Raw genomic sequence first — 18,570 nt, forward strand, 5'->3', positions numbered from 1 at the left:
AGGTCTCCCCCTGCCCTCTCTAGTTGGAGGGATCCATCCCTACGCCTTCTCTGTTTTCTGCCCTCAGCTGGACTTTACCAGGATGTCCCCCGTGCCCCAAAGCCAGCACAACCGCATCCCTCGCCTTTGCTACTTGTCCAGCCCGCCCTCCACCGATGCTGTCATGGTTCCAGGGAGTGGGTCTCGAGCTGTAGAAGGATTCTTCGACGTGGACAGTAAAAGGAGGGCCTGCAAATAGAGGGGCACCGCAGGAGAAGGCAGCTACCAAGATGGCCTGCCTGGCACTCGATGCAAGGAAGATCTTGGCCAATAAACTGGCACCATGTCCACCACCCCATCTGACTCCAGAAGAGCCATGCGGGGCCCCTTCTGGGGGACCGAGTGAGGAGAGGCCGGCAGCAAAACCCAAGTACAGTGGGTTCCCAGGGGGCTCAGCCAGACCCTAGGCTCAGCAGCACCTGGAGGCTAATGCTGGGGGGTCCTGGGGCTAGCGGCGCAGGGGGCATCCCAGCCCCTCTGGAGCTGGTCTGAGACTCTTCAGAGGATCCCAGAGCCACAGACGGGCTCAGCGAGGAAGGTCAGGCAGTGGGACTGTGGGGTTGTCGTCTGGGGAGCTGACTGGGTGGTGCCCACTTTTAAAATGTACCTTGTGCCAGTTGTCTGGGGTGAATGCCCCCTGTGGCTGCCCCGTAGTGGTGGCGGGGGGCACAGAGCAGAGGCCAGACGCCCCAGGCTGGCGGGGAGTGGCCCCACCTCTGCCGGGACGCGATGAGGGCTGGGGGTGGGGGCATGCCTGATCGCCTGATGGCCGGGTGCCCTGTGCTGCCCGAGCGCTGAGGCCAGGCCTCTGTCCCCGAGCATGTGCAAGCATCTGTCCATCTGCAGCCCTGTCCCTCCGGGGCCCGGCTCTTTCCCAGTCTGGGTGTGATCTCTGCCGGTTCCCTCTGGGTGTGTGGGTGTAACAAGTCCAAACCTTCTCTGGGAGTCGGGCAGGCTCGGGCGCCCCGCCCTCTGGGCTGTGCCCTTTCCTCCCCAAACTGGTTGTGCAGGAGCAGCCAAGTGTGGGCAGCGTGGGCGCGTGCGTGGCAGCCCCAGCCCGCGCTCGCTCGCTGCCTCACCTGCGGGGAGGGGCCTCCCAGAAACCGCCTTCCCGGTGCCTGGCCACCCCACCTCACCAGAGCCCAGCTAAGCAGCCAGCGAGGACACACGCCTGCTGCCCGCCACCTGCCTGCACTGGCCGAGCCCAGCCTGCACCGGCACCTGCCTTTACGACCATGTTCAAGGGTCTGAGCAAAGGCTCCCAGGGGAAAGGGTCCCCTAAGGGCTCCCCGGCCAAGGCCTCTCCCAAGGGCTCCCCCAGCAAGCACAGCCGGTGAGCCGGGCCTGGGGCAGCGGGCTGGGGTGGGGGGGGTGGTGCCAGGCCCAGGTGCCCTAGCCTCCTGGAGATGGCAGCCTGGCATTCAGAACAGCCCAGTGCTGGCATTTAGTGTCCCCGGGCCAAAAGTCTGGGGGTGGTGGTGGAGTGGACTCTCTCCCAAGCCCAAACAGGGGCCCAGGGCTCCCACATTGTCCAGGAGGCCTGAGGGCTGCGGGTAGGGGTGCTCTGCTGGAGACACACGGCATAGGGAGGGGCCAGGGGGCTGGGAGACCGGAGTACTTGGCTCCGTGTCTGTGGCTCTGCCCTCAAGGCTCTGCTTGGGCTGGGCTGACCCTTGGAACCGGGGCCCAGGGTGGGCAGAAGGACTGGGGCCAAGAGGTGGAGGTGGGGTGCCTGGTGCAGGGGGGTGGGGCTGTGCTGCGGAGCCCAAGCTGCAGCTTTCCTCACAAGGCTCTCCCCTTGGGCCTTGAGTTTTATTACAGTGTTGGGGTGATTCTTGTACCGCATGGGTATGAGGAGAGGGTGCTGCGGGGAAAGGGGAGGGCCCGGGGACCAGGACACCGCCAGAGCCTCCCTCTGCTCCCCCGGCTCTCCGCCGGACGCAGCCTGGCTCTCGGCAGCCACATGGGCCGCAGACAGACTTGGCTGCTTCCCTCCGTTTCTTCCCTCACTGGCCCCTGCAGGGCGGAGGTGGCAGATGGGAGCAGAGATGAAGGGCTCATTACCCCGATAGGGATCGGGCCGGGGCGATGACGCGGAGGCTGGGCTTCTGGGCAGACAGGAAGGACAGCAGTTAAGACTCTCACTGGAGTGACCTGTCCTCCCTGGCGCTCCTGGGCCCTGCCCGGGGTGGAGTGTGCCCCTCCCGGTGGGAGCCGCCCTCCCAGGAGGCCGGGCCCGAGGACAGGTCGCCCAGGGGTCAGGACCCACAGCTCCCTGTCCCCAGGTAGGCTCCTAGCCTGGGGCAGCTGGGGGCTCTGTCCACACAGCCGGGTGTGCTCTGGCTGCCGTCCCCCAAACTGGGTTCACTGGTCCCCTGCTGTGCAGTCCCTTCAACATATATTTATTGAGCACCTACTGTGTGCCAGGACTGTTGTAGGCGCTGAGGATGCCACCTTACACAGAACCAACGGGTCCTTGCCTTCACGGTGCTTACATCCTAGTGGAATAAACACCAGCACGTGTGAATGCCGACTGTACGCAGGCTGTGCCCTGGATGCTTCAGATGCGCTCATTCTCCTAACACAGCAGCACTGTGGTGTAGATATTATTAAAGCACCGCTTTACAAGTGAGGGCACAGAGAGTTTAAGTAACTTGCCCAGGGCCACGCAGCAGTAGTGCTAGAGAATGATCAAACCCAGGCTGTTTGGCCACGGAGTTCTTTCAGACTGGGTCTTTACTGGCCCTGCCCCTCTGCCTGGGCAGGGACGTGGGGGTGGGTGGGCTCGTCGTTCGACCCCTAGTCCAAGGCCCAGCTCAGTGAAGCCTTCCCTTCCCCAGGACTGTAACTTCATAGGGTGCTGTGCTTATGAACCTTGGACCACTCTACTTTTATTAGGTCTGCGTGGGCCTCTAGGCCCCAGAGAGTGAGCTCAAGCACACAGCAGGCGCCCCATGGAAAGGACCTTGGGGAGCCAGGTCAGGTGCATACTCTGCTCCTTGCTGTGTGACCTGGAGCATGTCAGGTCCTAATCTGGTCTTAATCCTCAAATCTGGGCACTGTCAGCGTGCCCCAACAATCTCTTGGTCTCCCCCGCCCCAGTGCTGTGCAGCTCCTCCAAACAGTTGTTAGCCTGGGCATAGGCAAAGCCTGGGGTGGTGAGGGGGAGACAGGGCTGGGTGGGAGGAGGTTGGGGTGGGGGACAGCCGGTCCAACGGGCCCTCCCTAAAGCCCAGCTGTGCTGAGCCATGATTCACTCCCAAGGAAGTGGCAGGGAGCTGGGTGGGGTTGGGAGCTCACTGCCAGGACAGTGATGTTGGCCTGCTGCATGGTGCCAGGCACACCAGAGACCCCGACTTTCTGAACCCGCAGTTGAGGACAGTGCTCCCCCACCTTCAGGGCTGGGCATCTCACAGAGTCTCCCACAGAGAGAGGCCAGAGCTCCCCAGGTCCTAGACACCTCCCTCCCAGGGAGTGAGCCCAGCTGGGGGACAGGACAGGGCAGCGGGAGACAAGGGACCCCACACGGGTGGGACAGAGGGGTCTTTTCCAACCGTGCTGGCTCTGTCTCCCCCCTCCCCCCGCACCCCAGGGCTGCCACCCAGGAGTTGGCCCTGCTCATCTCCCGCATGCAAGCCAATGCTGACCAGGTGGAGAGGGACATCCTGGAGACCCAGAAGAGACTGCAGCAGGTAAGGCCTCAGCGGCAAGCGGCGGGGCAGGGGGGGCATGGGAGGCTCACTAAAGCCCCGGCGTGCCCACCGGGGACGGCTAAGGTGGGGCAGACAACCCTTGTCCCTCACCGGTCTTTCCCCAAACACAGTGGGAGAGAGGGTTCAGCTCTCCTTTTCTGTTGGACTCCCAACTTGGTGGGTCAGAGGGGCTCCGGGCGGGGGGGCCGGGTCTCCCCTGTGTCCCTGCACCTGCCCCGCAGATGCCCTGGGCCGGGCCCTCTGCCAGTGTGGACACCGAGGTTGGCCGTGCAGCCTGGGGAACTCAGGGTGGGCTCAGGTGGCGATGAGGGGCCGCAGGGATGTCGCCCCCCACCTACAGGACCGGCTGCACAGTGAGCAGAGCCAGGCCCTGCAGCACCGGCAGGAGGTGGGCCACAGCCTGAAGGAGGCCGAGGTACTGCTGAAGGACCTCTTCCTGGACGTGGACAAGGCCCGACGGCTCAAGCACCCGCAGGCCGAGGAGATCGAGAAGGAGTAAGTGCGGTGGCAGCCAGGGCCAGGGCTCTAGGACAGAGGTGCTGGGGTTCCAGGGGAGCCCCAGGCCCAGCCCTGACCTGCTGGCCGCTTCCTTGGCAGCATCAAGCAGCTGCACGAGCGGGTGACCCAGGAGTGTGCCAAGTACCGTGCCCTGTACGAGAAGATAGTGCTGCCGCCCGACGTGGGGCCCAGGGTCGACTGGGCACGTGTGCTGGAGCAGAAACAGGTCAGGGCTGTCCTCCATGCCAGAGACACCTCCAGGAGCTCAAAATCACACCTGACACAATCAGCAAAACTGAGCTGTGTGCCATCAAGGGCCTGTTGGTGCACTTACACCTGGGGAGGGTCTGGGAAGGGAGAGAGCAGAGGAGACGGTGCAGGCAGGGAAGGCTTCCTGCAGGAAGCGGCATATGAGGAGGCCTCAGAGAGGTAGGAGGGCTTAGTTAGGCTGGGGTGAAATGCTGAGGAGAGGACATTCCAGAAAGAAGAAAACAGAGGCTCCAGCCTGGGGTGTGGTGGGAAGTGGGGTTTTCTGGGCAGGCAGGCAAAGCCAGGTCACGGGCACCCTGAACATTGGGTGAGGAATTATGCTTTGATGCCAAGACAGAAGTGGTGCCATGATGACAGTGAAGGGACGGTGGGGGGGAGGGCATGGGCAGAGGAGGGTGTCACAGGGTCCCAGAGCCTAGCGAGAGGTTTCTAGGCAGGAGGTGCCGAGGCCAGGGAGGTAAGGAGGCAGCGAAGAGTAGGAAGATGTTTTAGAGGCTGAGCCCTGCGTTCTGGGGACCAGTAGGAGTCGGGGGCTGTAGTCATGAAGATTCCCAGGCCTCAGCCCGGGCCACTGGAGAATAGCTTGTCCCCCAGGGTGAGCTGGCTGCCGATCCCCGAGGCCCCCCAGCTGGCCTGTCCACCCTCTGCCCAAACGACCAATTCCACTCTTCCATCTGGGGACGCGGGGAGGATGAGGGAGGGCCGCCGCCCCAGCCCTGCGGCTGCGCTGAGCGGCCTGCTCCCCTGCAGAAGCAGGTCTGCGAGGGCCGGTACGGGCCGGGCGTGCCAGAGCTGGAGCAACAGGTCGCCGAGCACAACATCCTGCAGAAGGAGATCGAGGCCTACGGGCAGCAGCTCCGGAACCTCATCGGGCCGGTGGGTGATGTACCTCCCAGCCTGGCCCTCCAGTCCTACCCCCACTTTCTCCCATCAGAGCCTGTGTGGCCCAGCAGGCCCTCCGGGGCAAGGGATGCAGGTGGGGGCACAGTCAGCCCAGGTGTGGGCGGCCATTTCCCCTGCACCCCGCCTCTCACTGAGCCTGCTTTGTCCCCCCCCAACCCCATTGGTCGCGGCAGGACGCAGCCACCATCAGGAGCCAGTACCGGGACCTCCTGGTGAGCAGGGGAAGGCCTGGGTTGGGGGGCTGGGCTGGGAGTGGGGCAGGGCCCAGCTGCCTGCACCCTTGGCAGGGGGCAGTGTTTCCGGGCTCAGGCTGATGGCGCCCCCTGCTACTCCTTCTCCCGCCCCACATCTTGCCGAGCTCAGAAGGCGGCCTCGTGGCGTGGGCAGAGCCTGGGCAGCCTGTACACGCACCTGCAGGGCTGCACGCGCCAGCTAAGTGCCCTGGCCCAGCAGCAGCAGGGCATCCTGCAGCAGGACTGGAGCGACCTCCTGGCGGACCCCGAGGGCGTGCGGCGGGAGTACGAGGTGGGTGGGGGAGACTGGGGTTGGGAGGGGGGACAGGGGCATCCTCAGCCTGACCTGTCCTTGCCCATGCTCCTGACTCTGCCCCCAGCACTTCAAGCAGCATGAGCTGCTGAGCCAGGAGCAGAGCGTGAACCAGCTGGAGGATGACGGGGAGCGCATGATGGAGCTGGGGCACCCGGCTGTGGGGCCCATCCAGGTGCGAAGGACAGATCCCGCCATTGTCTCAGGGACACCTGCTCCCTCAGTCGGTGGAGGTGGGGAGGGGGCTTCCCAGGGAGGCTGGGGAGAGGGAGACCCGGCCCAGGTCTGGGCGGCAGATGGGGGCACAGGTCTGGGTGAGCATGGTCCGAGGGCTCGGTGCCGCTGTCCGCAGACCCACCAGGAGGCCCTGAAGATGGAGTGGCAGAACTTCCTAAATTTGTGCATCTGCCAGGAGAGCCAGCTGCAGCACGTGGAGGCCTACCGCCGGGTGAGCCTGTGGGCGGGGGCGCAGGGCCAGGCAGGGGAGACCCCGGGCCGGGGCATCGAGGGGTCTGGAGAACGCCACAGGATGCGTTCACGTGGAGGGAGACAGGGTGCCTCCTAAAAATGGCAGAGCTGTGTCGTTGTGAATAGGTCCCCGAGGAAAAATGATGTCATGCGAGCATTCACCACAGGGTGATATAGCTCCCAGGGAGGGTTGGTTCTTAAGGGGGGAAAAAAACCTTCCTCTTTTTATTTTTTATTTTATTTTATTTTTTTTTAAGATTTTATTTATTTATTTGAAAGAGTGAGAATGAGAGACAAAGAGAGAGCACATGAGACGGGGGAGGGTCAGAGGGAGAAGCAGACTCCCTGCTCAGCAGGGAGCCTGATGTGGGACTCGATCCCGGGACTCCAGGATCATGACCTGAGCCAAAGGCAGTCACTTAACCAACTGAGCCACCCAGGCGCCCAAAAAAACCTTCCTCTTTTTAGCATAAATCACCAGTATACATCCCTAAAGGATATGCAGCATACCTGTAGTATTATAATTTTATAGAGATGGTAGCAAGATTAAGGAAAAGATGTCCAAAAACTCTCCTTAGAAGGGATGATAATGAAAAGAGGGTTGAGAACGCAGACAAAACACACAACAGGGACTTTTTTTTTTTTTTTTGGTAATTTCTACCCAAAATGTTTCATATGCTTTGAGAGGGACAAAAGCCAAAGAGTTTTATTCTTCCTTTTTAAAAAAATATTTTCCTACGTTACCACCCTACCATTATCACGCCCGTGGACAGGAATTCCGTAGCATCACGCAGCTGCGGAATGTTTCTTTTTTCTTTTTTTTTATTATGTTAATCACCATACATTACATCATTAGTTCTTGATGTAGTGTTCCATGATTCATTGTTTGTGCATAACACCCAGTGCTCCACGCAGAACGTGCCCTCTTTAATACCCATCACCAGGCTAACCCATCCCCCCACCCCCCTCCCCTCTAGAACCCTCAGTTTGTTTTTCAGAGTCCATCATCTCTCATGGTTCATCTCCCCCTCCGATTTCCCCCCCTTCATTCTTCCCCTCCTGCTATCTTCTTTTTTTTTCCTGACTGGGATCGGGGGTGGGTGCCAGGGCGTCGAGATCTGAAGCAGATCTGAAGCAGATAATACATTATATGAGGGATGTTTCTTTAGAGCATGCTCCCAGCTTCTACTCCAGCCCCCACGCCCTGGCACCCACCCCCAATCCCAGCCAGGACGACTGCAGGTGCTGGAGTGAGCAGGAGAGCCCCGCCTCCACCTGGACAGGAAGGACAGAAGCCAAGCGGTTTTATAACACTAAACACTAAAACAAGCTCAGTGAGCCCAAAATGCACCATTTGCAGAGCACTCCACCGCAAGAGGCCCCACGGCCTGGAGAGCCGACAGTGCCGGGGCCTGTGACAATTTGCATTTAGCTGGCTTGCGGGGTTGGTGGGCAGTGGGCTGCTGCGGGCGCTGCCCCTGACTGCCCACGACCTCAGTTCCAGGAAGAGGCCGACTCAGTCAGCCAAACCCTGGCAAAGCTGAACTCCAGCCTGGACACCCAATACAGCCCAGCCCCGGGGGCGCCCCCTGGTGTCCCCACAGAGCTGCTGCAGCAGCTGGAGGTGAGAGCCACACCCGCCTCCGCCCCAGGCCACCTGCATCCTACTCTGGGGAGTGGGGCTGGCTCCTGTGTCTAGGCCTCACCCTTCCCAGGGGCTAGGTCCTGCCCTGAGCCCATGGCAGGACGGGGGGAGGGGGGGCAGAAGGGGGGGGCCTGCAGGAGAAGGGGGTCTGCTCCAGCAAGAGGGGACTGCTCTGTTACCAGCAAGCCCTTCCCCACTCTGGACCTGTTTCCCCACCTGTAATGTGACAGGGACTACCCAGAAGAGCTCTGAGCTCCCCCAGCCCCCACTCTAGAGGCCTGAGTGATGCTGAGCAGCCCCTCCACCCCAACCAGCAGATTCCAGAATTCTGGGCCTCCTGGAGGGGCTTCTTTTACTTTCCTGACTTAGAGACCCTGTCTCCATGTAGACCAGACCCCTGGCTCTCATGGGGGAGGGGAGGTGTGGGGCAGGCATCAAGGGCAGCCTGGGACCCCACAGGCAGAGAAGAAGCAGCTGGCTGTCGCTGAGAAGACCATTAGGGACCTGCAGTGGCGGAGCCAGCAGGTGGCCCCTCTGCAGCAGCGCAGGAACCCGCCCCAGCAGCCCCTGCACGTGGACAGCATCTGCGATTGGGACTCAGGAGAAGTATGGCCTCGGCCCGCCCATCCCCACCCTGCCCCGCCTCTGGCCTGTCCCTGCCCGTACCCCATTTGGCCTTCATTCCTTCCCTATTCCCTGCCCTGAGCCTCCACGACACCCCCCACCCCTGTCCCCCAGGTGCAACTGCTGCGGGGTGAGCGGTATTTGCTGATGGACAACACTGACCAGCGCACCTGGGTCGTTCAAGGCCCAGGTGGGGAGACCAAACGTGCCCCAGCCGCCTGCTTCTGCATCCCAGCTCCGGACCCTGAAGCCGTGGCCACGGCCTCCAGGTGGGTCTGCTGGGGGATCCTCAGGGGCGGGAGGCAGGCTGTGGGCCCAGACCAGGTCCTGTGGTGTTTGAGGCCACGGCCTGGCCTTCTCCTGGACCCGTGACTCCTGGGGTGGGGGCGGGGTTTGGAGAGAGAGGAGAGACATCCTTGTCTGATCTCCTGCTTGTTCTAGGCTGGCCTCGGAGCTGCAGGGCCTGAAGCAGAAATTGGGCACAGTCCAGAGCCACCTGACGGCCATTGCTGAGCGGCCCTTACAGACTGGCCAGCAGGGTACTGAGGGTCGGCCGGGGACTTGGGGGGTTAGTTGGCCACTGTGGGGGGTTGCGGTGGGCAGGGGGTGGCTCTGGATTAGGGACTTCTGCTAGGGGATTCCATCTCTTGGGTCAGCAAGCCCCGAGCATTGTCCCTCCCCTGGTTAGGCCCTGCCTGCCGTCCCCCTCCCTTCCTGCACCACACAGGATGCTCTGGGGGTCCCCAGGGAAGAGCTGCTCCTCGGGCAGATGGGCAGATGGGAGGTAGGCTCTGGACCCTCATGGCACCCTATGCCCCCAGCTGCCACTGGCTCAGCCCCAGGAGACCCACAGGCCCAGAAGCTCCTGACACAGATGACTCGGCTGGACGGAGACCTGAAGCAGATAGAGAAGCAGGTGCTGGCCTGGGCCCGGGCCCCACTGAGCCGCGCGACACCACTGGAGGACCTGGAGGGCCGCATCCAAAGCCACAAGGTGGGTGGGTGAGCGAGGACAGCGGGGATAAGAAACAGGCCCGCGCTGGGGGTGCATCAACTAAGGACGAAGCAAGTGTGGGAGCAGCCACAGGGACCCAAGGCAGAGGAAGGGAGTGGACAGTCTGGGGCTCAAGCAAGCTGGTTCCCATCCTGGCTCCTCCCCTGACCAGCTCTGTGATCTTGGGAAGTCACTTAACCTCTCATCACCGAAAACAGACACGATAATACCCAATTCATCTGGATGAAGTGTACTAAGGCCCAGGAAGGCTCTAGAGGGGCAGGGCCCAGAGTAAGGGCCCTGTACCCCACACTGGAGAGACGTTCTGGCCAGGGTCCCGAGAGCAGCAAGGAAGCCTGAGCATCTTTGGGGTGATTTCTCCTGGAGGCAGGTGGGGGCGCCTCCCTGGCCAGGTTGCAGTATGTAAACACCATCACAAAGAACACATCCTCCGTCCCTCCCCACACCTGGGGGGGTGCAGTTTGGGTTATGTCCTTCCCAACCGGTTTCTAGTCAAATGTATCCTTTGGGTTTGGTTTTTTAAATATCTGAGTCACGTCCTTACACATCATCGTGCAGCTTGTTGTCCGCTCCATCTTGTCCCGTAGGGGTGACGACCTAGCGTTTCCCGGGTCAGGGGTCCGGGGCGGGATGAGCGGGGAGCTGTTGCAGGGTGGGTCTGACTCTGAGCCGGCGTGCTGGGCGTTTCTGAGGGAGTGTCATGGGGTGGGGGGCGGGGGGAGCAGGGGGAGGAGGCAGGAGCAGAAGGAAGCTGAAGGCTATAATGCAGCCTCAGCGGACACCACCTCCACCCGGAGGCTCTGCGGCCGACAGGGGGCTGGGCCGTACGGACGTGTGGGTAAGTCACTGGTTAGGACGGCACGGGGACCTGGCAGCCCCCAGTGCGTCCTTGAGTCTTGAAGTCACCGCTTCTCCGACGTCAGGGTGGGGCCACAGGAAGCCCAGTGAGGCCGGAAGGCAGGCAGTGTGCTGCCCATAGTCCGGCACCGACGGCTTGCGGGACGGATGACGGAATGAGGAGGAGCGGAATAACCCCACGTGGGCAGAGCTAGGGCTCTGCTGCCTGACCTGGGGCGACGGGGCAGGGAACTGACGTTTTATGCAGGGCACAGAGACACAGGGTCACGCTGCCTCCTCCCATCGTTTTTCAGAGGAGGAGACTAGGCCTCAGCCAGGCTGACTGTCCCAGGGTCATCCCCCTGGGGACTCTCGGAGCCAGGACTGTCCCCGGTCTCTGGCCTGGGCCCAGGCTCATACCCACCACACTCTGAGGCCAGGTGGGCAGGGTCGGGTTGACCTGGCAGGAAGGAGAGACCTCTGACCCTGCCCCTCCCTGCCCCAGGGGACAGCCCAGCAGCTGCAGGGCCTGGGAGCAGAGAAGGAGGCCGCCCAGCAGGAGTGTGAGGCGTTTCTGTCCACCCGGCCTGGGGGCCCCGCTGCCCTGCACCTGCCTGTGGCTCTCAACGGTGTCAAGAACAAGTACAGCGACGTGCTGGTTCTCTGCAACCTCTACGGGGAGAAGTGAGTGCTCCGGGGACCGGGGAAGGGGACAGCTGGGTGGCACTGCTTGGGTGTGGCTGAGGGAGGGCCTGACCTTGGGCCGCCTTGAGACAGAGCCCGAGCCGCCCTGGGCCTGGAGCGCCAGATCCAGGAAGCGGACAGGGTCATCCGAGGCTTCGAGTCCGCCGTGGCGCAGGAGGCCCCCATCCCCGCCGGCCCGGGCGCGCTGCAGGAGAGGGTCAGCGAGCTGCAGGTGAGGGGCTGGGCGGCCTCCCGGTGGGAGGGGGCCCGGCACCAAGCATTCACGGGCGGGTGGGGTCTCATGGTGACGCGAGGAACCACGAGGGTGCGTGTCGCCGTCTCCCCTCCTCCCAGCGCCTGCGGAGGGAGCTGTTGGAACAGCAGGCCCCCGTGCTGGGGCTGCACCGGGAGCTGAAGGCCACTGAGCATGCGTGCAGCGCCCTGCAGAACAACTTCCATGAGTTCTGCCCAGACCTGCCTCGCCAGCAGCGCCAGGCGAGGGCCCTCACCGACCGCTACCACGCTGTGGGGGACCAGCTGGACCTGCGGTGAGTGGCTGGGCCATCGGGGCTCGAGGCACGCCCCCACGGTGCCCAGCAGCTGCTGCCACTAAGCTGTGTGACCTCACACTGGCGACTTCGCCTCTCTGAGGCTAGTTTCCTCACCTCTAAAACGGGATGATAACACTAGCTGTCTCCCACGGTGAGCCTACCTACCTCCCTGGCCGAGACGGTCTGGCCCATCCCTGAATGCCCAGCTCCAACACAGGGCCAGAGTGAGGGGGATCAGCCTGGTGGGTCACTTGGGCCTTCTGACTCGTCCCGGGGAGGGAGGCGCTCACCAGCCTCCTCCGTGCACCCCTCACCTGTCCACAGAGGGCAGCGCTCACCTCTGCTCGGGGTCTGCTCCTCCCGCAGGGAGAAGATGTTGCAAGATGTCGGCCTCACCTACCAGCAGTTCAAGAACTGTGGGGACAACCTGAGCTTCTGGCTGGAGCACCTGCCCCGCAACCAGGTGCGGCCCAGCGACGGGCCCAGCCAGATCGCCTACAAGCTGCAGGCGCAGAAGGTGAGGAGCTGGGGCTGTGCGGGTGACCTGGGGACAGGTCAGGCCCTTGACCTCCCCACAGGTACAGCTGCCTGGGCGCATGTGGCCCCCTAGTGGCCAGTGTTCTAAGAGACCTCAAAGCTCAGACCTCAGGCCTTCTGGGTGACCACCAACCCCCCACCCCCCACCCTCAGTGCTCCACCTGGCCCACAGAAACGGCAAGGCCGTCTCCATCTGGGGGTTCCAACTCCTACCGCTCCTCTTCCTCACCCCTGCCCATCCCCGGCTATGCACTGGCAATGAACCAGGGGCCGCAGGTACAGCCGGCTCTCGGGAACCCCACAGTCTGGTGCATTGCAGGCCATGATGCTGGTAAGTGGTTCTGGTGGAGAGCCCACGGCAGGACACATGGGGGGCAGGACGAGTGGTCTGGAAGGCAAGGGCCTGGGGCTGCAGGAGGATGACAGTGTCTAGGGTGAGAGTAAGGGAGTAATGCCAGGAAGGTGGCTTGGGACAAACATTCTTAGAGCTGCCTGCAGATTAGAATCATCCAGGGGGCTTTTATTTATTTATTTTTTTAAAGATTTTATTTATTTATTTGAGAGAGAGAGAATGAGAGATAGAGAGCACGAGAGGGAAGAGGGTCGGAGGGAGAAGCAGACTCCCCGCCGAGCAGGGAGCCCGATATGGGACTCGATCCCGGGACTCCAGGATCATGACCTGAGCCGAAGGCAGTCGCTTAACCAACTGAGCCACCCAGGCGCCCCATCCAGGGGGCTTTTAAAACATCCCTGTAGAGGCGCCTGGGTGACTCAGTCAGTTGGGCGTCTGCCTTCAGCTCAGCTCATGATCCTGGGTCCTGGGATCGAGGCCGCATGGGGCTCCCTGCTCAGCGGGGAGCCAACTTCTCCCTCTGCCTCTGCCCCTTCCCCTGCTTGTGCGCTCTCTCAAATAAATAAAATCTTTTTTAAAAAACTAAAAAAAAAGAAAAGAAAAGAAAACCAGCATCCCTGTACCAGAACCCCACTCCAGACTGATTAAATTGGAATCGCTGGGACCAGAACATCAGTACTCTTTTTTAAAGTTCCCCGAGTGAATAAAAGGGGCAGCCAGGCTTAAGAACAGTTGGGACAGAGCAGTGGTTCTCAGGGGGTGGTCCCTGGACCAGAAGCACGAGCATCATGGAGACACTTAGACATGCAAATTCTCAGGCACCAACCCAGATCTGCCCAGAGACTCTGGGGGTGGGGCCTCGGATCTGTTTTAACAAGCTCTCTAGGTGGTTGTGATGTGTGTGCAGCACTGGGTGAGAACGTCCCTGCTAGAACCAGGAGTCTGAGAGTCACTAGGCAGAAGGAAGGGACTCTGCCAAAGAGAGGAAGGAAGAATTCCTGGAGAGAATCATGCCTGGAAAGGCAGTTTCCCAGGCGAACCCTGCCCCTGTGGGGTGCTGGTGGCGCCCCGAGGCCCCTGCGGGGGAGACTGGGTGAGTGGTGTTTGCTGACCTCCCTGATCCACACTTCCTTCCTGGCAGAGGCTGCAGCAGGAGGTCCAGGGCCGAGAGCAGGACAGGGCCATGGTGTCTCGCCTCTCCCAGGACCTGCAGGCAGCTCTCCAGGTGAGCACTTTCCTTCCTCTCCCCTCCCTCCTTCTGCCGGTCCCCTGCTCTCCCAGCCCCTGCGGCCCCCACCGACCAGGAGCCTGTTGTCCTTCCCTCCCTGCTCAGGACTACGAGTTGCAGGCAGACACCTACCGCTGCTCCCTGGAGACCACCCAGGCAGGGTCAGCCCCCAAGAGACCCCGCGTGGCTCCTCTGCAGGAGAGCATCCAGGCGCAGGTGAGATGGGACAGACCCGGTGGGGCTCGGCATCCCCCGGCACCAGCTCTGCAGGCGCCACGGCTGGAGCTGACCCTGCCCTCCCTCTGCCTCCCTTCGGCCTCTCTAGGAGAAGAGCCTGACAAAGGCCTACACCGAGGTCGCGGCTGCACACCAGCAGCAGCTGCACCAGCTGGAGTTTGCCAGAAGGATGCTGGAGAAGGTATGGCGACAACACCTGCTCTGTCCGTGTGCGAAGCGGCCTGGGCTGCTCCTTGACTTGACCGCCTCTTCCCTTCCTCCTCGCCCTGCAGCCTGCAGCCCCAGGGCAGGCTCCGTGGCCGGCCCGGAGTGGGGCAGCTCCCCGCCTCCCCCTCCGCCCTCCCCCACAACAGCAGCTCTTCCAGGCTGGTATCCGTCTCAGGGTCAGGCCCCGGAGACGTCATTCAGGGCAGGCACAGCTTCACCACTGGGCGGTCTGCTGGTGGGGACAGGAGAAAATCCCCACGTTTTCAGCCTTAGGACCAGCCACCATGGGCGAGAGGCCACCTAGATCTCCATGCCGGGGGCACCAGGAGACAGAAGCCCTCTGTGACTCTTGGTGTCTGGCTGAGGGACTTGCCAGCTTTCTCCTACCCAGAGGAGTACCCCAGAGGAGACGTGGGCCCATATCCGGGAGCCTGGATGGAAGGGGAGGGGGAGGGGGAGGGGGAGGGGGAAAGGTTTGGAAAGGAGACCTGTCCTGTTTGCACGTTCTAGTGCAAACCCCACCCGAACGCTGCCTTGCATCCTAACATCGTGGGGCTGAGGGGTCCTCTCAAAATCCTGCATCCAAGCCCCTCAGGTCTGTGGCTCCCACTCCTGGGACCTACCGGAAGTCTCAGGAAGCGGGGGGGGGGGTCTCCGATCTCAGGGTGGGGTGGGGCTGGTGGAAATGGGGCTCATCCCTTTCCTCCCCCCCTGCTCCAGTACTCTTCCCTTCTTCCTCTCACTCTGCAGAAGGAGCTCAGTGAGGACATCCAGATGACCCATGACACATGGCAGGGGTCTGAGGGCCCGGCCGGAGCAGGGAGGGAATCCGAGGCCCTGAAGTCCCAGCTGGAGGAGGAGAGGAAGCGGGTCGCACAGGTGCAACAGGAGCTGGAGGAGCAGAGGAACCAGCTGCTGCAGCTGAGGACGCAGCGGCCCTTGGAGAGGCTGGAAGAGAAGGAAGTGGTGGAGTTCTACCGGGACCCCCAGCTGGAGGGCAGCCTGTCCAAGATGAAGTCCCAGGTGGAGGATGAAGGCAAGAAGCGGGCCGGCCTACAGGCAGACCTGGAGATGGTGGCCCAGAAGGTCGTCCAGCTGGAGAGCAAGAGGAGGGCCATGCAGCCTCACCTGCTGACCAAGGAGGTCACCCAGATCGAGAGGGACCCCGGCCTGAGTAGCGAGGCAGCCCAGCTCAGCGGCGAGATCCAGCTACTGCGGGGGGAGAACGCCACCGTCTCGGCCCAGCTAGAGGTGCTAAAGAAGGAGCTGCTGGCCCTGGAGCAGAAGGCGCCGAACGTGAAGGAGAAGGTCGTGGTGAAAGAAGTGGTCAAGGTGGAGAAGGACCTGGAAATGCTCAAGGCAGCCCAGGCCCTGAGGCGGCAGTTGGAGGAGGACATGGGGCGGAGGAAGGCGGCCGTCGAGGCTGTGGCCAAGCTGCAGGCTCGCATTGAAGACCTAGAGCGTGCGATCGGCGCCGTGGAGCCCAAGGTGATCGTGAAGGAGGTGAAGAAGGTGGAGCAGGACCCAAGCCTTCTCGAAGAGGCGTCCAGGCTGAGGAGCCTCCTGGCGGAGGCCAGGAGCAGGAACGCGACACTGGCGCGGGAGCTGGAGGACCTGCGTGGCAAGTACAGCGTGGTGGAGAAGCAGAAGCCCAAGGTAGAGCTCCAGGAGCGCGTCCACGAGACCTTCCAGGTGGCTCCCGAGACGCAGCAGGAGATGACGCGGCTCCGGGCCCAGCTGCAAGAGACGGCCAGCAAAAGGAGCCGCGTGGAGCAGGAGGTGGAGGGGCTGCTGCCCGACCTGGCCGTCCTCCGGGCCCAGAAGCCCGTGGTGGAGTACAAGGAGGTGACGCGGGAGGTGGTGAAGCACGAGAGGAGCCCCGAGGTGCTGCGGGAGATCGACCGCCTGAAGGCCCAGCTCAACGAGCTGGTCAACGGCAGCGGGCGGGCCCAGGAGCAGCTCATCCGGCTGCAGGGGGAGCGCGATGAATGGAAGCGGGAGCGGGCCAAGGTGGAGACCAAGACGGTGAACAAGGAGGTGGTGCGCCATGAGAAGGACCCAGTCCTGGAGAAGGAGGCCGAGCGGCTGCGCCAGGAGTTGCGAGAAGCCACCCAGAAGAGGCGGGCCGCCGAGGACGTGGTCCACGAGCTGCAGAACAGGTACCTGCTGCTGGAGAGGAGGTGGCCCGAGGAGAAGGTGGTGGTGCAGGAGGTGGTGGTCACTCAGAAGGACCTGAAGCTCCGCGAGGACCACAGCCGGCTGAGCCGGAGCCTGGACGAGGAGGCGGGCCGCCGGCGGCAGCTGGAGCGGGAGGTGCAACAGCTCCGGGCCGGCGTACAGGAGAAGGAGAGCCTGCTCAGCTTCCAGGAGGACCGGAGCAAGAAGCTGGCCCTGGAGAGGGAGCTGCGGCAGCTGACCTTGAGGATCCAGGAGCTCGAGAAGCGGCCTCCCATGGTGCAAGAGAAGATCATCATGGAGGAGGTGGTCAAGCTGGAGAAGGACCCGGCTCTGGAGAAGTCCACGGAAGCCCTGCGGCAGGACCTGGACCAGGAGAAGACCCAGGTAACAGAGTTGCATCGGGAGTGCAAGAACCTGCAGGTCCAGATCGACGTCCTCCAGACCACCAAGTCGCAAGAGAAGACCATCTACAAGGAAGTGATCAGGGTGGAGAAGGACCGGGTGCTGGAGGGCGAGCGGTCCCGGGCGTGGGAGGTGCTTAACAGGGAGCGCTCGGCCCGGCAGAGCCGGGAGGAGGAGGTGCGGCACCTCCGGGAGCGGCTGGACAGGGCCGAGGCGCTGGGGAGGACCTGGGCCCGGGAGGAGGCTGAGCTCCAGAGGGCCCGGGACCAGGCAGACCAGGAGCGCAGGCAGCTGCAGCAGGAGCTGCGGGAGCTGGAGAGGCAGAAGCAGCGGAGAGTGCTGCAGCTGCAAGAGGAGGCGCAGCTGCTCACCCAGAGGACAGAGAGCGAGCGGCAGAAGGCCGCTCAGCAGGGCCAGGAGCTCTCGCAGCTCGAGGCGGCCATCCTCCGCGAGAAGGACCAGATCCACGAGAAGGAGAGGACCCTCCGGGACCTCCACGCCAAGGTGAGCAGGGAGGAGCTCAACCAGGAGACCCAGACGCGAGAGACCAACCTTTCCACCAAGATCTCCATCCTCGAACCTGAGACAGGGAAGGACATGTCCCCGTACGAGGCCTACAAGAGGGGCATCATCGATCGAGGCCAGTACCTCCAGCTCCAGGAGCTCGAGTGCGACTGGGAGGAGGTCACCACCTCGGGCCCCTGTGGCGAGGAGTCCGTGCTCCTAGACCGCAAGAGCGGGAAGCAGTACTCCATCGAGGCCGCCCTGCGCTGCCGGCGCATCTCCAAGGAGGAGTACCATCTCTACAAGGACGGCCACCTCCCCATCTCTGAGTTCGCGCTGCTCGTGGCCGGGGAGACCAAGCCCTGCTCCTCGCTCTCCATTGGCTCCATCATCTCCAAGTCCCCACTCGCCTCCCCAGCCCCCCAGGGCTCCGGCTGCTTCTCTCCCAGGGTCTCTCTCGGGCTCAGCGATGACAGCTTCCCCATCGCTGGCATCTACGACACAACCACAGACAACAAATGCACCGTCAAGACGGCCGTGGCCAAGAACATGCTGGACCCCATCACGGGGCAGAAGCTGCTGGAGGCCCAGGCGGCCACAGGGGGCATCGTGGACCTCCTCAGCCGGGAGCGCTACTCCGTGCACAAGGCTATGGAGAGGGGGCTGGTCGAGAACACTTCGACTCAGAGGCTGCTCAACGCCCAGAAGGCCTTCACTGGCATTGAGGATCCCGTCACCAAGAAGAGGCTGTCGGTGGGCGAGGCCATCCAGAAGGGCTGGATGCCGCAGGAGAGCGTGCTCCCACACCTGCAGGTGCAGCACCTGACCGGGGGGCTCATCGACCCCAAGAGGACCGGCCGCATCCCTGTCCCTCAGGCCGTGCTCTCCGGAATGATCAGCGAAGAGCTGGCCCAGCTCCTGCAGGATGAGTCCAGCTACGGGAAGGATCTGACAGACCCCATCTCCAAGGAACGGATGAGCTACAAGGAGGCCATGGGGCGCTGCCGGAGAGACCCCCTGAGCGGCCTGCTGCTGCTCCCAGCCGCGCTGGAGGGGTACCGCTGCTGCCGCCCCGCCTCCCCCCGGGTGCTGCGCTGATGGGGCCAAGCAGTCATGGGGAGTGCGTGGGGGG

The 18,570-nt window shown here is 62.8% G+C and overlaps 1 protein-coding gene across 1 annotated transcript; it reads left to right on the forward strand.

Moving 5' to 3' along the window:
- The first annotated feature begins 1,274 nt into the window (after nt 1–1,274).
- Nucleotides 1,275–18,536, forward strand: EVPL (envoplakin). Its single transcript, XM_028112725.2, has 22 exons — nt 1,275–1,372; nt 3,632–3,731; nt 4,093–4,247; nt 4,350–4,476; nt 5,271–5,396; nt 5,597–5,635; nt 5,787–5,948; nt 6,037–6,144; nt 6,322–6,417; nt 7,936–8,061; nt 8,542–8,688; nt 8,821–8,975; nt 9,148–9,245; nt 9,528–9,700; nt 11,064–11,242; nt 11,336–11,474; nt 11,597–11,790; nt 12,160–12,310; nt 13,824–13,907; nt 14,016–14,126; nt 14,236–14,328; nt 15,105–18,536. Exons 1-22 carry the CDS (start codon nt 1,275–1,277, stop codon nt 18,534–18,536), a joined length of 6,093 nt encoding a protein of 2,030 aa, XP_027968526.1.
- The last annotated feature ends 34 nt before the right edge of the window (nt 18,537–18,570 follow it).

This window comes from Eumetopias jubatus, unplaced genomic scaffold (assembly GCF_037043125.1).
Source record: "Eumetopias jubatus isolate StellerSeaLion01/CBP00866 unplaced genomic scaffold, mEumJub1_p1.0 scaffold_10, whole genome shotgun sequence".
In the NCBI taxonomy this organism is placed as follows: Eukaryota; Metazoa; Chordata; class Mammalia; order Carnivora; family Otariidae; genus Eumetopias; species Eumetopias jubatus.